The sequence below is a fragment of the Hakea prostrata genome, chromosome 1 (assembly GCF_041222555.1).
Source record: "Hakea prostrata isolate BN-2017 chromosome 1, UWA_Hpros_2, whole genome shotgun sequence".
NCBI classification, from domain to species: Eukaryota; Viridiplantae; Streptophyta; class Magnoliopsida; order Proteales; family Proteaceae; genus Hakea; species Hakea prostrata.
Genome location: NC_142600.1, coordinates 20,930,634 through 20,950,328, shown reverse-complemented (window position 1 = coordinate 20,950,328; position 19,695 = coordinate 20,930,634). Strand labels below are relative to the sequence as shown.

The following is a 19,695-nucleotide window of genomic DNA, read 5'->3' as shown; positions in this document are numbered from 1 at the left end:
TTTATAGACATCGTCATCATCTTGAGAGAGAGACAATGTAGATGAGTTGTTTGATCCTGTCTGTCCGTTTGTTCACCTCTGATGTCATAGTGTCAGATGCGACCGTCACAGACTCACAGGGTCCCATTCCTACGACTTCGAGAACAACAGGATGGTAGGTGGCTTTTGACATGTTGCTTTTAATAATCGTTTTCACTATTGTATGCGATATTGCCAATTATTGGCCGATGAAGAAGAAACAAGTGTCTTAACGTGGTCCTCACCTGAGAGCTGAGACCCAATCCGACCTTGTCTTTGTATGCGCTTCCATTCTGCAACAGAACGGCACTGCTGCTCCACTCTCAGCTGCTGTGCCTGCTGTACTTGCATACTACGATTCACTCTCTCTCTCTCTCTCTCTCTCTGGCATATGAAAGATGTCGAAGCAGACTTATAGGATCTGCCTCTGCTTCCGGCGAAGGTACAGAATCAGAGTAGCCGAAGCTCCTGCGGAGATCAAGTCCCTCTTCGAACGTTACTCTGAGAATGGTACAATGAGCGCTGATCATCTGCAAAGATTCCTCGTGGAGGTTCAGGGAGAAGGTGAGGCCACCAAGGAGAACGCTCAAGCCATAATCGACACCATGAAAGAATTTAAGCACCTCAACATCTTCCACCGTAAAGGCCTCGATCTCGAAGCTTTCTTCCGCTATCTCTTTGGAGACCTTAATCCACCACTCTCGCCTTCCCTTGGGGTACTATTACTCTCTCTCTCTCTCTCTCCTCCCTACGTAAATAACTTAGAGATGTCTGCTTTATAAAGTATTATTCAAAGCGACTGGGAATCTTGGATCCTCTAATGAAAGGATCTAAGCCACTCCAACCATCCATTTTCTTTTCTTGGCTTGGATAGGAGATTCATTTTTCCCTTTTCGTTTCTTACTCCAACCATTCAATACTCGATAAGGCTAATTTAAGGTTATAGTGGTCGGTGAAAAGGCACTACAGATAGCGGCCACTGACCCAGGTTCGGCACGTTTCACGGTGCGTACGGCTCCCTTTTTAGTTCAGTCCTATGTTGGATCACCTCATATATTTGATCTGTACTTCTTTATCACGTTCTGTTTACTTTTGTGGTTGGTGGGGTTTGTTTTTTGATTCTTTTCCTTTTGGACAATCGTTTCATTTTTCCCCGATGGGGCGGCCATGCACCCTTAGTTAGTGGTCGGTGGGCCCTGCGCCGGAAGGCCTCGGGGTTTCAAGAAGCTCAAGCACTACTTGATTGGTGCACCAAACTTATAAAGTCTCATATCCAAGAAGCCATGCAATGATCTCCTCCTTGCTTGAGACCATACATGTTTGATTCGCCCAAAATTTTTCTTCCATATCTTAGGAATGTTGGTCCATTGGTAGAGGTGTCACTGTTGGTAGCAAACATAAATATGTTCATCCAGTCCAACTTGCTCGCGTCTTGATTACATCCTCAGGGAATGCTTGTCGTCGAACCCATGACCTCTTATGATCTAATCACCCTACCAACCTTGCATTGACACCCGAAGTAAATATTGTATTGTATTGAATTAGAAATTATTTTATTAAAAATCATATTACCATTTTTTAAAACCATTTGATATTGTATGGTTTTATACGGTTGGTTTTCAGTTTTGGTATCATATTAACACCCTTAATTTCGAGCCTTATGGTCGGATGAGAGCATCAAAGGACTGGTGTATGGGCTAATTAGACAATGCCATGTGGTCACATTTTGTAGAATAGGGGGGGGGGGGGGGGGGGGGGGGGGGGGGGGGGGGGGGGGGGGGGGGGGGGGGGGGGGGCCCCCCCCCGGCGGAAAAAAAAAAAAAAAACCATCCCAACCAAAAAAAAAAAAAAAAAAGAGACCAAAAAAAAAAAAAAAAAAAAAACATTTTGTAGAATATTCCGATTCTATGCATCTCATTGAACTAGACATTCAAAATTGGTATTAGATTTTTCCTATTGGTGCTTTGAGCATGTATTTATCCCTATGATTCCATGAGAACTTGGGCATGTGTGCACTTCCATTGAGATCCCAGGAGCATATGGATGGTTGAACTTGAAATGGGTGTAACTTCCTCATTCGAGCTTGGATTCGAGTGATTCAAGTTGCAGGTTTTCCAGCAAGGAGAGCTCCATCCTCTAAGAGAGAAAACAAAAAATTTATTTTGAAAATTGCAGATTTCTTGAGTTGAAGCACCTTAGTCTTTGTGAAATGCATCAAATATTGTTACTGTCCGTTAAAAGATACTTTTGGAAGCATTGAAAATTAATGCCCTGGTGAGGCTTATAATAAAATAAGAAATATGCAATGTATATAGGATAAGGCTTCTTTGAAGAAGAAGAGAGAGAGGGTTTTTGATGATGCCCCTAAACACTTGAAATATTAGTTGAAGATTCTTGTGACACCTGGAGATCTCAGCGAAGTCTATCAGAGGAGGCTACATGGGGTAATCCCTAAACTCAGGAGTCCTTATCATGTTCATAGCTTGGAGCGAATGGATTTGATTGAGCTTTGCATGCATGTAAAGGGCAGGCTTTTGTATACATACTGTTTGTTTTGCATGCAGTCTATTTGATTGTAGGCATCTTGCTTTGGTTTATAACGTTATAATTCAATTAAGTGGATGCTTAATTAAAAGTGGGGTAGGTGCCCAAGCTTGAGTGGGTGCTTAGGTGAAAGCAGGTATTGCATCACTTGCATTGTAAGTGAAGTTGAATATGCTTCATATATTGAGTAAATACAAAACCTTGGGTGGGGTCATATATTGAATAAATACAATACCTTGGGTGGGGTATTGCTCTGGGGTTCAACTTCAGTGCTGCACATTTAATGCACAACAGTTGTGATTTCAATCTTGACTGTCTATTTTGGTTTTCACCACCTGCGAAATGCATAATCAAGATTTGATCTCAATTACCAGCGATAGCAGGTGCTATGCATTAAATGTGCAACACTGAAGTTCACTCCATTACTCTATGGATGTAGGCAAGTTATTGGACCACATATATCTTGTGCTCTATTTGTATATTTGCATTGGAAAGCTCAATGACTGGATGTTGTAAGGAAGTTTGTGGCAAATTTGTCAATTTATGTAGACATTTCCATATGATATCCAAATTGTGACTATCAAGTTTTATCCCCATATCTTGTGTCCCAATTCGAATGACCACAAAATCACAAATATTGGGATCTGTGATAGAAACAAAGTAATCAGGTTTGAGTTTGAACCAAAAGGGTGTATACATTTAGTAGAGCCTTGGAGTCTGGCTGAAACGTGTAAGCTTGCGTGCATGCACTGTAGGTACAAGTGTTTGTGCAAACCAATTCAATGATTAGATTGAAGATCCTGATTCATCCCCCTCTCAATGTCAACTTGGGAACAATAGGGAAGGATCAGTTTGTGCATGCACACACCAGACTCAAAGAAAGTGAGCATCAATAGGTTAGTTGATGCTTCCATGGAAAACAGAGTTCCACATGTCCCATATATAAAAGAAAAACATGTAACATAAAACACCCAAAACAACCATTTATGAGACTCAAAATCCAAATCCTTAATAGAATGAACAGCCCAAGAGACATAGAGCAAAAGAATGTAAGAAAGAGGCATTGGAAAGAGAAGCCAAGCCTAGCTCCTACTGCAAAGCCCTAGCTGCTAGTTTAGTAGAAAAAAACTCAAGACTGAGACAATCAACATATTTGCTGATAATTATTATTACAAGTCCCTGCCCTATAAATGAAATTATGTGGAGCAGAAGGAACAGCGAAATGAATGTAAGAATCAGTCCAGAGTTTCTCTGGAGCAATCTGCAACAAAGAGGCATTGGAATCTATGCCAAAAAAGCATGATAAAGAATGGTTGTTAAGCCCAATGACAGAAACCTCAATATCTGGAGTGGTTGCTTTGATTTTTTGTTATGAGCCTCTCTTCCCCTGCTTCTATATATTTCCTTTCCCCTTCTCCCTCTCCTCTTCTCTTCTCTCTTTCTTCTTGTCAAACAGAAAAAGAAAGGTTATTAATCAAAGTTATCCAAGGATCAAACCAAAAGGAAATAGAATTACCTATCCCTAAAACTTATTTGATTAATTTACATTTGTAAGAGTGCAGTTATTCTATTTTCCCGTCCTTTTCTTGCTGCAATTATTGGAAAGTATCTATTTGTATGTGTGCAGAAAGGGCTGAAATCTAAAAATGATCTGTATTTATGGGAAATCTGAAAGCATAATGATGTTAAAATTTTGTGAAAACAAATTCTAACTGCTTCTTATAGTTAGTGCCAAATGAACGAATTCACACACGAATGGCCAAATATTTAAGTATAGCTAAATTCTTGAAGGAAATAATAAAAAAAAAAGAAATATCTCTGAGAGAACTAAATATTTGGATGTAGTACCCATGGGACCCATGAATCAAAAAAATCATGGGTAAGAAATAACTCTGCCCTGCTTTAAATATTTTCATCTCTTTTCCTTTCTTAATATTTGCGATCAACTTCACTAGTCAATGCTATTATGTCCTAGACTTTTGGAGCTTGTGATTAACACTTAAAAGTCATGCTTATGGTAGGTAACCATGCATAACCTCAATGCACTAAACAACTTTTATTTATATGTGAAATGTAGATTTACTAGTTAAAGGAAATGGCTTTAACAAGGGTCTTCTGGCTTTTTTGTTGCTGACAGTATTCTATTGCAGGTGCATCATGATATGACGGCTCCGATATCTCATTATTTTATATATACAGGGCATAATTCCTATGTAACTGGGAATCAGTTTAGCAGCAGTTCTAGTGATGTTCCTATTATCAATGCACTAAATAGAGGTGTAAGGGTAATTGAGCTGGATATGTGGCCAAACTCCAAAAAGGATAACATTGATGTTCGTCATGGAAGGTAAGGATTCAATCTGGAGCCCAATCTCTCTCTGAGCTACTCTTCTGAACTAAAGCTTTTTAAGTTCAGTTGGATAGTTTTCCATTCTGTTTCAGCAAATAAATCTTCCTTCTACACTTTTAAGCTTCAGCTGTTACTGTCTCCTTTGCATCTGCATTTGAAACAAGCTATCTAAGCATTTATATCAAACTTAAAACAACATCACCTTTTATGTCTGAAAGATCAATGTCAGTAGACCATCTCACTTATTTGCATATTATTTAACAAGTCTTTCAAACAAAGCTACTCTAATTTCAGAAACAGTCTCTCCATGAAGCAGGGGTAAGGCTGTGGACATTATGATCCTCTCCAGACACCCCAGTACTGGTGCGAACTTGTGCATTGGGCATGCTCTTTTTTATAGTACATACACCTGCAACCTTGACAGGTCAATACCCATTCAGAGATCAGTTAGAATTTAACCAACAGAATTTTGAAAAGGTATCTCTCTTTTGGTGTCTATGCTGGACTCAAACAATTGATTCATGGTCAGAAGGGAGGTCTGTTTGATACACAGAACTGCTCAGCAAGTGCACACAGATGGCTGTTTGTCCCTCTTTCTTCTCCCGTAGAGAGCATGATGTCGAACAGTATGGCATAATTTTTCAAGATGATGCATTAAATAGGTCAATGGTGTGAGAATTTTCTCCATGCGATTCTTACTAATTACTGAAGCGTTCATCTCTTATAAATTCAGTTTAACAATCTCTGCTTTTTTGCAGAACTACTGTTTACTCATTTTTGAATATTTTGTATTGTTTTCTCTTTGTTTATGTTTATAAACTGTTCTATGCATACAGGACTCTGACACCTCCTGTTGAACTCATCACATGTTTGATGTCTATCAAGAAGCATGCATTTTCCGCATCTTCACATCCAGTTGTATTAACTCTAGAAGATCACCTTACTCCAGATCTTCAAGCAAAAGTAGCTGAGGTAAAAGCTGTTGTTATCTGTGGATCACGGTTGAATCATGATCTTCAGTTACTATCATATGGCTGAATATAAATTAACATATTATTTTCCTTCCTTGTAGATGGTCAAAGAAACATTTGGCGATTTGTTGTATATGTCTGGGCCAGAACGGCTGAGAGAATTCCCTTCACCAGCATCACTGATGAAACGACTTATTATTTCTACAAAACCACCAAAAGAATACCTCGAAAGTAAGATTGTGAAGGAAAAAGAAAATGAATCGCAGAAGGGGAAGGATAAAGCTGAAGAAGATGTTTGGGGGAAGGATGTTCTGGACCTGAAATCTCCTCTTGAAGCTATTGATAAGGTGTTTGGAGAAACAGAGTTTGTTTTATTGCTATGCTGATTCACTTAATAGGTTTCCAGTACATGCCTGCAGGATGAGACAGACGATGGAGAAGAGCATATGGATGGAGGAGATCTTGACGACGAAGATACCAAGTCGCAGCAAATTGCAGCACCTGAGTATTTAGTGCCTGGCTAAGCGTGGACCCAAATGAAGTTAGACGTCTTAGCTTGAGTGAACAAGAATTTGAGAAGGCAACCAAAACTCATGGAGCTGAGATCATCAGGTAAAAATTTCTGCAAGACTGATTTTCAGTTAGATTTTTTCTGTGTGCTCATGCTCCTGCGGTTCAAAATTTCCCAGTAACTCATGCAACTGTGATTGCTAGGCAAAATTTTGCCACACCTATTTTCAGTTAGATCTAGTTTGCATTTTCATGTTTGCGACAGTGAAAAGAAACTGTGTATGAGTATTTTGAACAATAAGACACCACAATTGTGGATACTGTCCGAGGATATTATGAAATAGCTAACAGATTTCTAATGTTCTACCAGAACCACAGTTGGTTGGTGGTGTTCTGCAGGTCCAGGGATCCCAAAGATTAGCAATTGACCCAATTACTTCTGATTGTTATGTCCAACACATTCTTTTTGATTGTTAAGATAACCATTGCTAATGGTTCATGGATGTGAGTCATCATACACACGGTTACCATCTTCTGATCTAGTACACTAGGTGGAACTTCTTCAGGTCAATGTTGCCATCTCCTTGCATGCATGTGCAGTGTACTATTATGCTGTTGTTACCTCATGGTCTACCCTTACCAGTTTGCTACATTGGGTCTTGGACTCTTGGTTTTGTTTGATTTTCATTGCAAATCATTGTCAAACTGATATGGATGCAGTTTTTATGCTTATGCAACTTAAGCATTGCAGTGATTGGCCTGTTCTAGGTTCACCCAGCGGAATCTGCTTAGAATATACCCGAAGATTTTACGTGTTGATTCATCAAATTACAATCCACTAATTGGGTGGATGTATGGGGCTCAAATGGTGGCTCTTAATATGCAGGTTGGATTTTCTTAACTCACATAATCTTCACCATGATCTTTTGTTGCTATTGCATAAATGATTTCAAAATCTCCTTATCCCAGCAGTTCTTTTTTAGTTTGATTCTCCAATCTCAAGATGATACAAAATTATCCTTTTTCTACTATTTTTAGTTCTACTTTTGATGCGATGCTATTGATATTGGTATGCAAACTCCTAAGGTTCATTCCTGGCTAATCTCCTGAGATAATGTTATGCTTATATATTGGGAACCACTAAATGTATGAAGTGTTCCAAATGGTATTGCATAATATAATTTCCTGTGTCAGTTGTTTTTGCTTTCAAGTTCATTTCTGCTTGTCAAATTAATCTTCACTTTTTTTCTTTGTACTGACTAATTTTCTTTTCACACTTATCACAATTCAAGATTATATTACTGCCAATGATCAGTTTCATTGTATCTTGACATTGCCACACCAAAAAAATGAGGGACACACTCAGTGTTTAGGAGTTTAATGAGAATCAGAAACATCTAATCAAGCTTCGGAATTCCAATAAAATATTCTCAGTTCCTGGGCCTCAAAATGAAAATTACACGGGAGCTATAAAGAATACAGTATTTTGTTGAAATAAGCTATAAATGAAATTTATTGAAATTCAGTCAAAGTGGTTGAAATGCTACATTTCTTCACAGAAAAATACTGAACTTCGAGTCAAAATTGCTAGCCTCCTTCATATTTGTTCAAAACTAACGAACTTTTGTAATTCAAACTTCTGGGATAGATTGAGAGGAGATTTGCGGATTTTTGCAGATTCTTAGATTAAATCTTCCAGAAAGAGTTAAAAGTCTGTAAAACTGTTGCGTTGGCTTAATTTGACAAATGTTTGAAGGCTTACATGAGAATTACATCCTACCATAAAACTTTGTTTAAGTTCTGCATACTACCCCCGTAAAAAAATAAAAATAAAAATTACACTGGGCTGGTAAGTTGAGTTTCAATAAACCCCCTCCAAGAAAGGAAAAAAAAGGGAAATGGACATCAATCTCCTGGATTGAAATAAGAGGATCTTTGTTTATTCTTCATCTTTATTACTTTCAGCCAGGATAAATGGTTGTGTTTCTTTATAATTTAGCCCATGTGTGCTTACAAATATGTGGGTTTTCCATGACAGGGATACGGCAGGTCACTCTGGTTGATGCATGGAATGTTTAGAGCCAATGGAGGGTGTGGTTATGTGAAAAAACCAGATTTTCTATTGAAAGCTGATCCAGATCACAAGATCTTTGATCCTAAAGTACGATTGCCAATTAAAAAAACCTTGAAGGTCAGGAAACTTGCTTGAGCATTTGATTTTGTTCCTTTATATTCTTCATCTGAACTGACCTGATTTAAGGGTTGTTGCCCAACAGGTTAAAGTGTACATGGGAGAAGGATGGAATTTGGATTTTCATCGTACACATTTTGATATATATTCACCTCCAGACTTCTATACCAAGGTAAGACCATGTTAAGCGGTTTTGGCTAAAAACTTGACGATAGTGCAAACACTATCACCATCATGCCTGTTCTTTTCTTTCTTCATGACCTCCCATCTAGTATTTGAAATGTATATTTCTTATAACACCAAAACCCCCTTACACTCACCCCAACTGAGAGAGAGAGAGGGAGGAGGGAAAGAAAAAAAAAACACCAAACATACCGTTATCCATTCTAACTTACATTATGATCTTATTCTTTGGGTCCTTTAAACAGGATTAGGTTTTCATCATTGTCCTGTATCCTGTGCTCTGATCCTTTTCTCAATCTTCACCACAAATTTCTCACTTTGCTTTCTCGTTTTCATTACCAAGTTAGTATTTGGCGGTGACAGGGTTTTATGTATTTCTTGATTTATTTATCTAATGTTTACATGGTTCTGATCTTGGTTGCTGAGTTATTTGTTTGGTTTCATCAGTAAGTTTTTAGTGACATATTCTAAGCTGGATCATTACTGGCAGAGACAATACTTTTCTTCCAGGAAGGAGGCTAGGCATTATTAGCAGTGGTTTTGAAAGTAATTGATCCTTAAAGAAGGCTTTGGTGGTGGATCTACTTAGTTTGTTTTCCATCATGTACTCCCATTCTATGTTTCAGCTTGTGCATGTTATAAAGTACTATCATTGCCCTATGTCTTTGGCATCCCTGAGAGGACAGCAGCCAAGTGCTGTCACATGATTAGGCCTTGTCTACGATTATGAGTGCTAACTCAAAGCATGCTTTATCTCTAGAAGAAAAGGGACTGTAACATTCTTTGACATTTTGGCAATTTGTTCTGCCCAGTATTGGGTTTGAGAGAAACTCAAACCATTTCTCAATTGTACCATGGCAGCACAGCCTGCAAAGGTAATATACGGCAAATGATTTGGATGCATCCCCTATCTGTAGGGTTTCAAATAAGATATATTTTGTGCCCAAGATAAAATGAAAGTCTTGACTGATTACTCCATCACATTCCTTAACGTTGTCAGAAAACCTCCGGTAAAAGGTAAGTGACTGTAAATGCCTGAGATAAGCTCAATCTTCTTGACTAGAAAACAATATCATGTGCTATATACTAATACTATGGTGGTTCCCTCAAGTAGTTAAAGTTTTCACTTGAAAGAACTGTCAACCTAGCTTCGTCTTTGAAGATAAACATGGAAGACAATAGGTGGCTAATCATCTGACTGCAGGTTGGAATTGGTGGGGTCCCAGCCGATACAAGAATGGAGCAAACAAGAAAAGTTCAGGACGACTGGACACCAATATGGGATGAAGAGTTTGAATTCCCATTGACTGTTCCAGAGCTAGCTTTGCTACGGATTGAAGTTCATGAGTATGACATGTCTGAGAAAGATGACTTTGGGGGCCAGACATGTTTGCCTGTGTCAGAATTGAGGACAGGGATCCGAGCAGTCCCGCTTCATGATAGCATGGGGAAGACGTACAACAATGTAAAGCTTCTTATGCGTTTTGACTTTGCTTGAGATCTATCTAATGTTTCTAGTGGCTGGGTATCTCGCTTGATGATCTCATGACCATGCTATTGCTGTGTGTGTATTGTACATTCATCATAAAGTTCCCTGTTTGCACTATTACTTAGCAGGTGTTATGTTAATAAAAGAATTTCGTTGTCATTCTAGCTATTAAGTTGGATGCTCTAAAGACCTGTGAGGATTATTATGGAGCCATACTAGAGGCATTTTTTTGACTGCTAAAGATTTAACACTATGTGGTCTGATCTTATGGTCATTTGATTCCTCTATATCATACTCTATAAAAATGGCAGCCGTTGTTTTGCTTCTGTTTACCTTTTCCTTTTCAAGGCATGAGCAGCCCTCGATGGTCTAATGAAGATATTAGGACCCAAAGAACATCCTTGCCTAATGCCCATTAAGTTAGCCAGGTGGAGCTAGAAACCTCCCATCTATGTTTTGCAGATGAAACATTTCTTTTTCGTCTTATTAGTATTGATGATGTTTTTATAGTTAAATCCATTTTAAACCATTTTATTATTTATCTATAGCAGGAAATAAACTTATAATAAACATGGGACTGGTTGGTCAAAATGTCTCTATTGAGATTAGGAATCATTGTGTAGTTTGATGGGTGTCAAAGGGACGTCTATTAATTTCCTCTACTTAGGCATTAAACTTCTTAATCTTTGATCTAACAAGGAACTTGAGTGTCAAGGGTTCAACATAAATAGCCTGCTTGGAAAGCCAATCAACATAAATACAGATTCACTTAATGCTGTCTACAGTCCCCCCCCCCCCCCCCCCCAACAAAAAAAACACCCTGTTGTTTGTACTGAATGTCTAGTTTGTTTTCGATTCCCTTTGAGTGTCTGTTCAAAGTTTGACTCTATTCTAATTTTTAGGATGGAGGTTAGTGGGAAGAAGGTTTATCTTATTCCTTGGGAAAACATGTGTCATCCCCATAGTTGAACTCTAAAGAAGGAAGCGATTGTTTCAAACCCCTCTCCGAAATGAAGACCAAAGCACAGCAAGGAATTTTTCTGGGGTGGGCAAGGTTTGGCATCTCTGATCAATGTGTCATCATAATGCTATATTGATGATCAAGTCAGCTTGGCATCTTTCAACAAAGTGATAAGGTTAGGGCTTTGTCCTAAGAGCTAAATACTTCCCCTTAGGTATCAGCTGATACCCAGTTCCCCAGGCATGGTTACTGGAGTTGGAACAGTATTACTGTCATCCCCAATTTGAAGAAATTTATGTGTGTAGTGCCATTGGTAGAGACCAATATTGAACTAGCCCCTTGACCTCTTCAGTGGATTCACCCCTATCTCATGCAATAGGAAGAATGTGCATAGTTTTGTATTTTTATTGGGATCTCAATCGATTGTTATTCTTATTTACAGTTTGTTTCCTAGTTCTATTTCTTTGGCTATTACTAGAATGACTCTGTTAAGTATGCATGATACTGATTCACTTGTCTACCTATTGTTACACTAAATTTTATCAACAAGACTTGTTGCCTTAAGAACTATCGGTGAGGGTGGCACATGAAACAATATGCAGCTAGTTTGCTACAAGTCAAGGCGTTTCTTTAGGAAACTGTGAATTCAAAGTTAACAAATTTCAGGAGATTGTTTTTCTAATGGGTTACCTACAAAGTGTTGTGGGAAAAAAAAAAAAAACTTGCATGAGGATTTGTTATGTTATACTTGTAAACAAGAGATTGAGTCTAATTGACATTATTTCTGGCATGCTATTTTACCAAAAGAATTTGGGTTTCGGAGGTGTTGTCCATATAGAAGTTTGGTCTAAGAATTCTCAATTTGGTAAATTCAGATCTCTTTTCACTAATGTCTCATTCTGGTACTTTATTTGTGACCAACACAGAATAAAGCTACACTTTGAAATCTCTCACCCAAATCTGTAGTTGTTCTTATGAATTTGGTCTATTTGATCTTATTGATACTTCCTCTTCTACACAATCTGATCTTACCTTTGTTTCAGGTTTCTATCTGGGACATTCCCTCCAATACACCAAATGGGGATTGTTCAAATTTAACATTTTTTTTTTTTTTTTTGGTGTTGGGCTGGGGGCTTAATCCTTTTGATTGGAAGGCAGTTGGGTTTCTCTCACTTGTATTCGGGAATAAATTTTGGTGGTGTAAGAGACAGGGTAGAGAAAAAGGCAAGGGGATTGCTCCGGGGCCTCCAAGGAGCAATATAATTAAAGAGTTTTCGGGGTGAAGTTAACATAAGTGCGGACTTCTTGGCTGGCTTCCTTCGGGTCAGCCATGAAGTTCATTTTTACCTGAAGGACTCCCAATGGAACTCTCCAACCTAAAGTGGAGTGATGCCAATGGGAATTGGGAAGAATTACTTCAGACTTTACAGTGTGATGTAAATCCCATATAATTTATCATATAAAGCAGCTACCTTTTCCAAAAATAAAAATCTCGGAGTGAAAAAAAGCAAGAGATTGAATTCTGCTTTCACCTTATTTGGTTCTTCTTGGTGTCACCGTACATTGAGCTTTTCAGCCCTCTCTGCTCCGTGACCTCCGTCATACTTGTTATAGCTCAACCGACGAAACTGCCTTCTCCTTCTCTTCCTCTTTGGCCTATCCTCTTGCAAAACGAGCCCCTTTTTCCTTCCTCACCCTTTCTTTATCTTATTTCCAGAATTCATCTTGGATGTGAATGTCTTTTGCACCCATTGCTTAGTAGAGGCCTTTTAACTATCAATACTGACTTCAGAACGTAGATAATTTTCTTAACAAACAAATAGGAAGCTACGGATCTGCTTCGGATATGAGCAGGCTTATATAAGCTTTGGCTAAGGTTTACGTACCATTTGAAATTGAACCAGCTTCCAACATTACCAAAACCATGACCTTGCTTAAATCATCTTCACCTTAAAAGGCTTCCATGGTGCACTCCTCAGTATCTTGACCATTTCAATCCCAACGACGTCCCTAATTTCTTCAACCATTTAGTTGCGCAGTACGAATGCGAAACTTCGAGCTCGCAACACATCTCTCTGCTTTCAGAAAACATTTTTAAGAAGTCCATGAAGACAAAAAGAGTTGCAAAGAAATGAACAACAAAAAAAAGAGCAGGGCAGGGGAACGGAGTTGTCGAACGGGTCCCGCCTAGTTTTGTGTAAAGTGAATCGACGGTTCTAAATTCTCCTCATGTTTCTTGAATGCCGAAACTGCCCTTAGCTTCCACAGAACCGTTAACTATTCGGCCGGTCGCGTGAATTACAAATATAATTTTCGGCGGGGAGCTCCTCTCTCTCTATCGTATGAAATTAATTTGTACAGACAAAGCAATTCCTTGATGGCGTCGACGAAGCAACGCGTGTTGCCGGAGCCACCATCGTCGGACTCCGATGCTGATTCTGACAACAGTGTCAAGGGTGCCGACGAGATCAGTCACACCGATCTCTCGGATACTATCTTCAAATCCTATCTCCAGATCACCGGTCGTTCTTCGGCTGATCTCTCCAAGATCCAAGCATTTCTCAACTCTTCTCGCTCCGGAGCACTCTCCTGTCTAATCTGCCTCGAGAGAATCAAGCTTTCGCATCCCACATGGTCATGCAGCTCTGGCTGTTTCGCCGTCTTTCACCTCATCTGCATCCAAAGCTGGGCTCGTCAAGCTTCCGATCTCGCAGCGGAACGTGCCCTCACTCGTCTCTCTCGTGAACACTTCCCTTTAGCTGCAGCCAATGCCTTTGAATCCTCTCTTTGGAATTGCCCTAAATGCAGGGTAGAGTACACTAAATCCCAAATTCCCAAAGCATATTTTTGTTTCTGTGGTAAATTAGAGAATCCCCCTTGCGATCCTTGGATCCTGCCGCATTCGTGCGGTGAGGTATGTGGTAGGCCTCTCAAGTACAATTGCGGCCATGAATGCTTACTGTTGTGTCACCCGGGTCCTTGCCCTTCGTGTCCGAAACTCGTAAAGAGCCGTTGCTTTTGCGGGGCTGTCGAAGATGTTCGGCGATGTGGATTCAAGAATTTTTCGTGTGGTGGCATATGCTCGAACAATCTCGATTGTGGGATTCACAGGTGCTCTGAGGTTTGCCATGAGGGTTCGTGCCCTCCTTGTCGGGCGAGAGGGATCTATCTATGCAGGTGTGGGAAGACGGAGGAGGAGAGGGAGTGCTTCCAGAGAAATTTTAGGTGTGGGAATCCTTGTGAGAAGTTGCTAGGGTGTGGGAAGCATTTCTGTAGTGAGGGATGTCACTCGGGTCCTTGTGGAGCATGCCCTCTCCAGGGGAAGAGAACGTGTCCCTGTGGGAAGAAAGTTTACGAAGGGATGGCTTGTGATGTTGCAGCTCCAACGTGCGGTTCAACCTGCGGTAAGATGCTGGGCTGTGGTCATCATAGATGTCCTGAGAGGTGTCACCGCGGCCCCTGCCTTGAGACATGCAGATCGGTTACCATTAAATCTTGCCGGTGCGGGAGCTTGAAGAAAGAGGTGTGGATTGACATTTTCTTTCTCTTAGTCATGTTATTTATGTTGGGAATATGGTCTGTTTCGGTTTAAAATGCACGACATTAGACTGAATCTAGTTTAGGTACCCTGCTATCAAGATTTGGCTTGTGAAAGGAAATGTCAGAGAGTACGGGATTGTGGGCGCCATGCTTGCAGGCGTCGTTGCTGTGATGGGGACTGCCCACCTTGTTCAGAGGTTTATGTCTTGATTTTCTCAAGGTTCATCTTTTGATAATGTGTTCGAAGCACATTGAAATGAACCTAAGATTTCAAATTTTCAGATTTGTGGCAGGAAGCTGCGATGCAACAACCATAAGTGCCCTTCTCCATGCCATAGGTACTTTTCACCAGTCTATTTTGCTTTTACGTGGTTCCATATATGAATCAAGGTTCCTTTTTGGTCTTGCATTAGCATTAGCTTCCAATCATCCATGAATTTGAGTTCTGTGTAGCCTTTAATTTTTTATTTTTTTTAACTGACTTCATTGATAAGATTCAATCCACCCAGCTAGTGACTCTTAAAATTTCTCCTTTATGCTGTTTTTGGTTGGAAATAGATTGATAGAAAAGAAAAGAAAAGAAAATGGGGTCTTGAATAGTGAAAAGAAAAGAATAGACAGACAAATTATCTTGATGCGTGGTTGTAAATGGAAAAGAAAATATCAGTTTTATTTTTATTCACAAAAAGTTGTACAACCATGACAACGTTTGTTCTATGAACCTCTTTTTCTTTTCCCTCCATCTCTTGACGACTAACATAGCCTCTCTAAACCGAAGTATATAATACAGAACGAAAAAACTGGAAAAAGAAAACAAGAATTCATGCATTTTTCACCCATAACTATCATATGATAACATTCAATTTTATGCATTTTAATCATCTTGGATCTTGAACTTTAAAGTTTGACGAACCTTCATTTTGCCATTTCCTATTGACGTCCATGCTCTACAGCACAAGGCACAGTGTATGTCTGTATGAGGGTACTTGGTGGAGGGATTTTATGCTTTGTTTATATAAATTCACGGTCAATTGCCCTCATTCATTGCTGTAATGCTTCTCCTTTATGGATCTTTGGAAATGACCTGTAAGGTTCTTTTAGAGACAAACCTACCAAATTTTATATTCTTGATTGATCCCCAATTCCCCATAATAGGCATCATCTCTTGATGATCCTGATATTCTATAATGGTAGAGCCTGCTTCTTAAAAGCCTGTGGTTTATAACTAGTTTCCAGTGCTTGGGATACTTCTGAATTTCATCAATATTCTTGTTTATAATTCTTTCCTTCCTAAACCTGGGTCCTTTATGTTAGAGTTTCACATATAGCTGATTCAGGTCCAAAGGCCTATATCCACATTTGGAAGCCCAAGTGAAGCCCTAGGCTTGCTGCCTAGCAGCATTTCGACTTATTGAGTAATTTTTTTTTTCAGACCATCTTCTTTCTGTCTTTTTTTTTTGTTTTTTCAGCAGCGTTAGCAGTTTCAGTTAGGCAGTGGCGTGCAAATACTGCTGACTTAAGTTAGGGACATATCTGTCCTTTCAAGTCCTTTATTCAGTTACATTTCATTTTCTGTTTATCAAGTCATGCAAACTGCCCATGATTAGTCTGGTTAGTCTTATGGGTAGTCCTAATTGAGTCCTAAGGTTAAAGTCCTATGTGCAGTCAATTTTGAGTCACAGTTCCAATAGGACTTAATGTGCAAAGCTATGTATACCCGCTGACTGATGGGAAGAATACAGACTCAATATTTTTATATATAGCTCCATTTTTGCTACCTTTGTATTGTGGGAATTGATGATCAAATTACCAATTAGTGTCTAGCCTTATGACTAACAACCCAGTGATATTTCCTAGGATTCATTTTGAAAAATATCGTTGAAGCAGCTGTGTCTGAGAATTCAACCTCATTGGACCACTCCATCTCCACCACATCGAAGACAAGGCCTCTTGATGTGAACCAGGATCTATTTTTTAATCGATTGAGGAAAAGCCCTAGATCTAGGTCCACCCCAGGATCCCTTCAAGAGAATCAGCAGTCCTCTAGGGTTTACTTTAGAACACCCTATGGTTGAAGGAAATTGGCTACTTAAAGGGTTCTAGGGTTGGGAAAGGGTAGGATTAGGTTCAGCTAGGAACCAAGTCTGAAACCTTGCTGTAATTTTAGTTTCAGAACTGAATTCAAGTCTAGGATCTTGAAAAATTAGGGTTTCTAGGGTTGGGGTTAGGGTCAAGTGTCTATTGGGGTTGAGTGGAGTTAATTCTAGAAGGGCGTAGAGTTTGGATGAATGGTTGAAGAGAATTAGGAATTTGTAATTTTAGAGTTTCTGGTGGAGAAGATGAATTGCAGAATTTTCTAGGATTTAGGTTAGTCAGATTGAGGGAAGATCACCAGGGACAGGGGAATGATGATCCTAACGTTTGGGGCAGATCTACTGGTTAGATTCTTGTAGATCTGACCTTGAATTTTAGGTCTAAGAAAAAGTTCAAAAATTCCAGAAAAAATTCTGGAAAATGAAAAAAGGATATGGGTAAGTGAAGGAATGCCGCCACAAAGTTTAGGGGGAAGGGGAGGGATGATTCTCATGGGGGAAGGAAGCTTGCAGATTTGGAGAGATGAGAGAGGAAGGGTAGGCTCGGAGTGGGAGCTGTCTTGTACTTGGAGAGGAAGAAGGAAGCTGGAATTTCAAAATTCTGCAGAAATTCTTTATTCAATGGCTGCTGCAAGTCTCCCCTCCATAGGAACCCACGAGTTCCCACTCTTGCTCCTTCAATCTCAGCTTTATTTCATTAGTCATAATCTGCCTTTTACAATCTAGAGAGGCTTATTTATAGCTTTTAAGAAGGAATTCACAATACGACTCAACTTTAGAAAAGAAATAAACTAGGATCTAACTTGCAAGACAAACTAAAACTCCTACTTGACTAAAGACTCTTACTCACACAAGGAATCTTCATATCTCACTTTAGAAGAGTCCAACTAGAATTCTAAGAGTAGATATGGGATCCTTGTAAGAAGTATGACAAAACTAGAGAGGCTGGGAGAGTGGTGCTTATTCAATTTGTCCTCCAATCTTCTTATCTTTATTGGAGGATAGGAAAGCTTTTTATCCTTTGCTGGGAGAGTGGTGCTTATTCAATCTGTCCTCCAATCTTCTTATCTTTATTGGAATGGTATCTTTTCTATTCCCAAATCCATTATCCAGTCCATGGAGTCACTCGTCTGTGCTTTCCTTTGGAAAGGTTAAGAAGCCTCTAGATTCCTTCATTCCATCTCTTGGGCCGCGGTTTGCCGAACCAAATTTAAGGGTGGCCTGGGTATCCGTCGCATTCTTGACGTTAACTTGGCCTGCCTCCTTAAGCTCATTTGGAAAATTGCCTCCAAGCACGACTCTATTTGGGTTTCTTGGGTCTATTCTTACCTTCTCAAACATTACTCCATTTGGACAGTTTCTTGCCCCTTTAATCCTTCCTGGATCTAAAAGAAGATCCTCCTCCTTCACCCCCGTGCCCTCTCCGCCATCTCTATCCAAATCTCGCATGGATCCTCCACCCTTTTCTAGCTAAACCACTGGCATCTGTTGGGCATTCTCTTCACCCTTACTGTCTATGAGACCCGCATCCCCAAATCAATCACCCTTGACATCTTCCTCCCCAATGGAACTTGGCCCCCTCTCCCCCACCCTAGCCTTACACATGTTTGAAATGCTCTCCCCCCACCCATAACCTGTCCCCGAGATACTACCAGTTGGTCCCCATTGCCCTCCAAATCCTTCACCACATCCCTTGCCTGGAACCTTCTCCGCTCCCCTCATCCCCCAACCCCCTGGTCTCATTTAGTTTGGTTCAAAGGTCACATTCCCTGTCACACCCTCACCCTTTGGAGAGCCCTCAACCATGCTTTCCCTATCCAATCATTCCTCATTAGCCGCCATATCCCTGTCAACCTTAGCTGCACCCTATGTTGGAGTGGTTCAGAGGACATTGACAATCTTTTTTTCACCTACCCTTTTTCCCGTCCCCTTTGGGACAGAGCCCTTGCTTCCATTTGGCCCCGCTCGAGATGCTCACATGGGTTTGCTCATGATTGGACTTGGATCTTGAGAAACTTGTCGGCCCCTCTATTTGCGACTGCCTAGGCAATCCATGAAACTTGCCCTCCGCCAGTGTTTTGCTGCCGGTCCCAAGCCCGGGTAAAGGAGGAGGGTTGGTGCGTCAGGTCGGCAGCCGGCACCGGAAAAAATCTAGCCAAACCTTTTTTCATGGATTCGACCTTATATGATAAAAGCTATGCTAGGGCGTTCCCCGACAAAAGAAGCGATGCGCTACACTATGGCCCGGGTGTAGTGATAAGTGGGCAAGGGTTAGCTAGGGCGTCCCCTGTAAGCGACGCGTCGCATCGGCGCCCGGATGCGGTGATAAGTAGGCAAGGGTTCCCGCGCCGTGGACGAGTGTGGGTAAAGAAGCTAGTCCATAAGCGTATGATTAGATTGGCATCTTGGAACATAGGATCTCTAACTGATAAGAGCTTAGAATTGATAGATGTTATGAGGAGAAGAAGGATTAATGTAGCTTGCATTCAAGAGACTAGATGGAGGGGTAAAAAAGCCAAAGAGTTGGATGACTTTAAACTTTGGTATACTGGGGATAAAACAAATAAAAATGGAGTGGGTATAATAGTGGATAAAGATTTAAAAAATGATGTGGTGGATGTTATAAAAGTGGGTGATAGGATTATTGCTATCAAGCTTGTAATGGAGAAAGAGTTCGTAAATATAATTTGTGCATATGCACCTCAAGTAGGACTAGATGAAAGTCTAAAGTTAGAATTTTGGGAAAATATGGGTGGGTTACTGCAAGGAATTCGTCAAGGAGAAAAGATTATCATAGGAGGTGATTTAAATGGACATATTGGAAAAGATCAAAGAGGATATGAGA

The 19,695-nt window shown here is 40.1% G+C and overlaps 1 protein-coding gene and 1 pseudogene across 2 annotated transcripts in view; both read left to right on the top strand.

Moving 5' to 3' along the window:
• Nucleotides 1-227: 227 nt before the first annotated feature.
• On the top strand, nt 228-10,960 carry LOC149028201 (phosphoinositide phospholipase C 2-like; annotated as a pseudogene). The gene is made up of 9 exons (XR_016175644.1): nt 228-734; nt 4,713-4,909; nt 5,749-5,884; nt 5,985-6,230; nt 6,303-6,495; nt 7,162-7,279; nt 8,432-8,584; nt 8,670-8,756; nt 9,972-10,960. The product of XR_016175644.1 is annotated as a phosphoinositide phospholipase C 2-like (transcript).
• A 2,551-nt stretch (nt 10,961-13,511) lies between these two features.
• Nucleotides 13,512-19,695, top strand: part of NFXL2 (NF-X1-type zinc finger protein NFXL2) — a 45,263-nt gene continuing 39,079 nt past the window's right edge. The window contains exons 1-3 of the mRNA XM_089169192.1: nt 13,512-14,740; nt 14,841-14,954; nt 15,040-15,095. Of these exons, the coding sequence (XP_089025318.1) occupies nt 13,595-14,740; nt 14,841-14,954; nt 15,040-15,095 (1,316 nt within the window). The 5' untranslated portion in view covers nt 13,512-13,594. The remainder of the gene's footprint in view (nt 14,741-14,840; nt 14,955-15,039; nt 15,096-19,695) is intronic.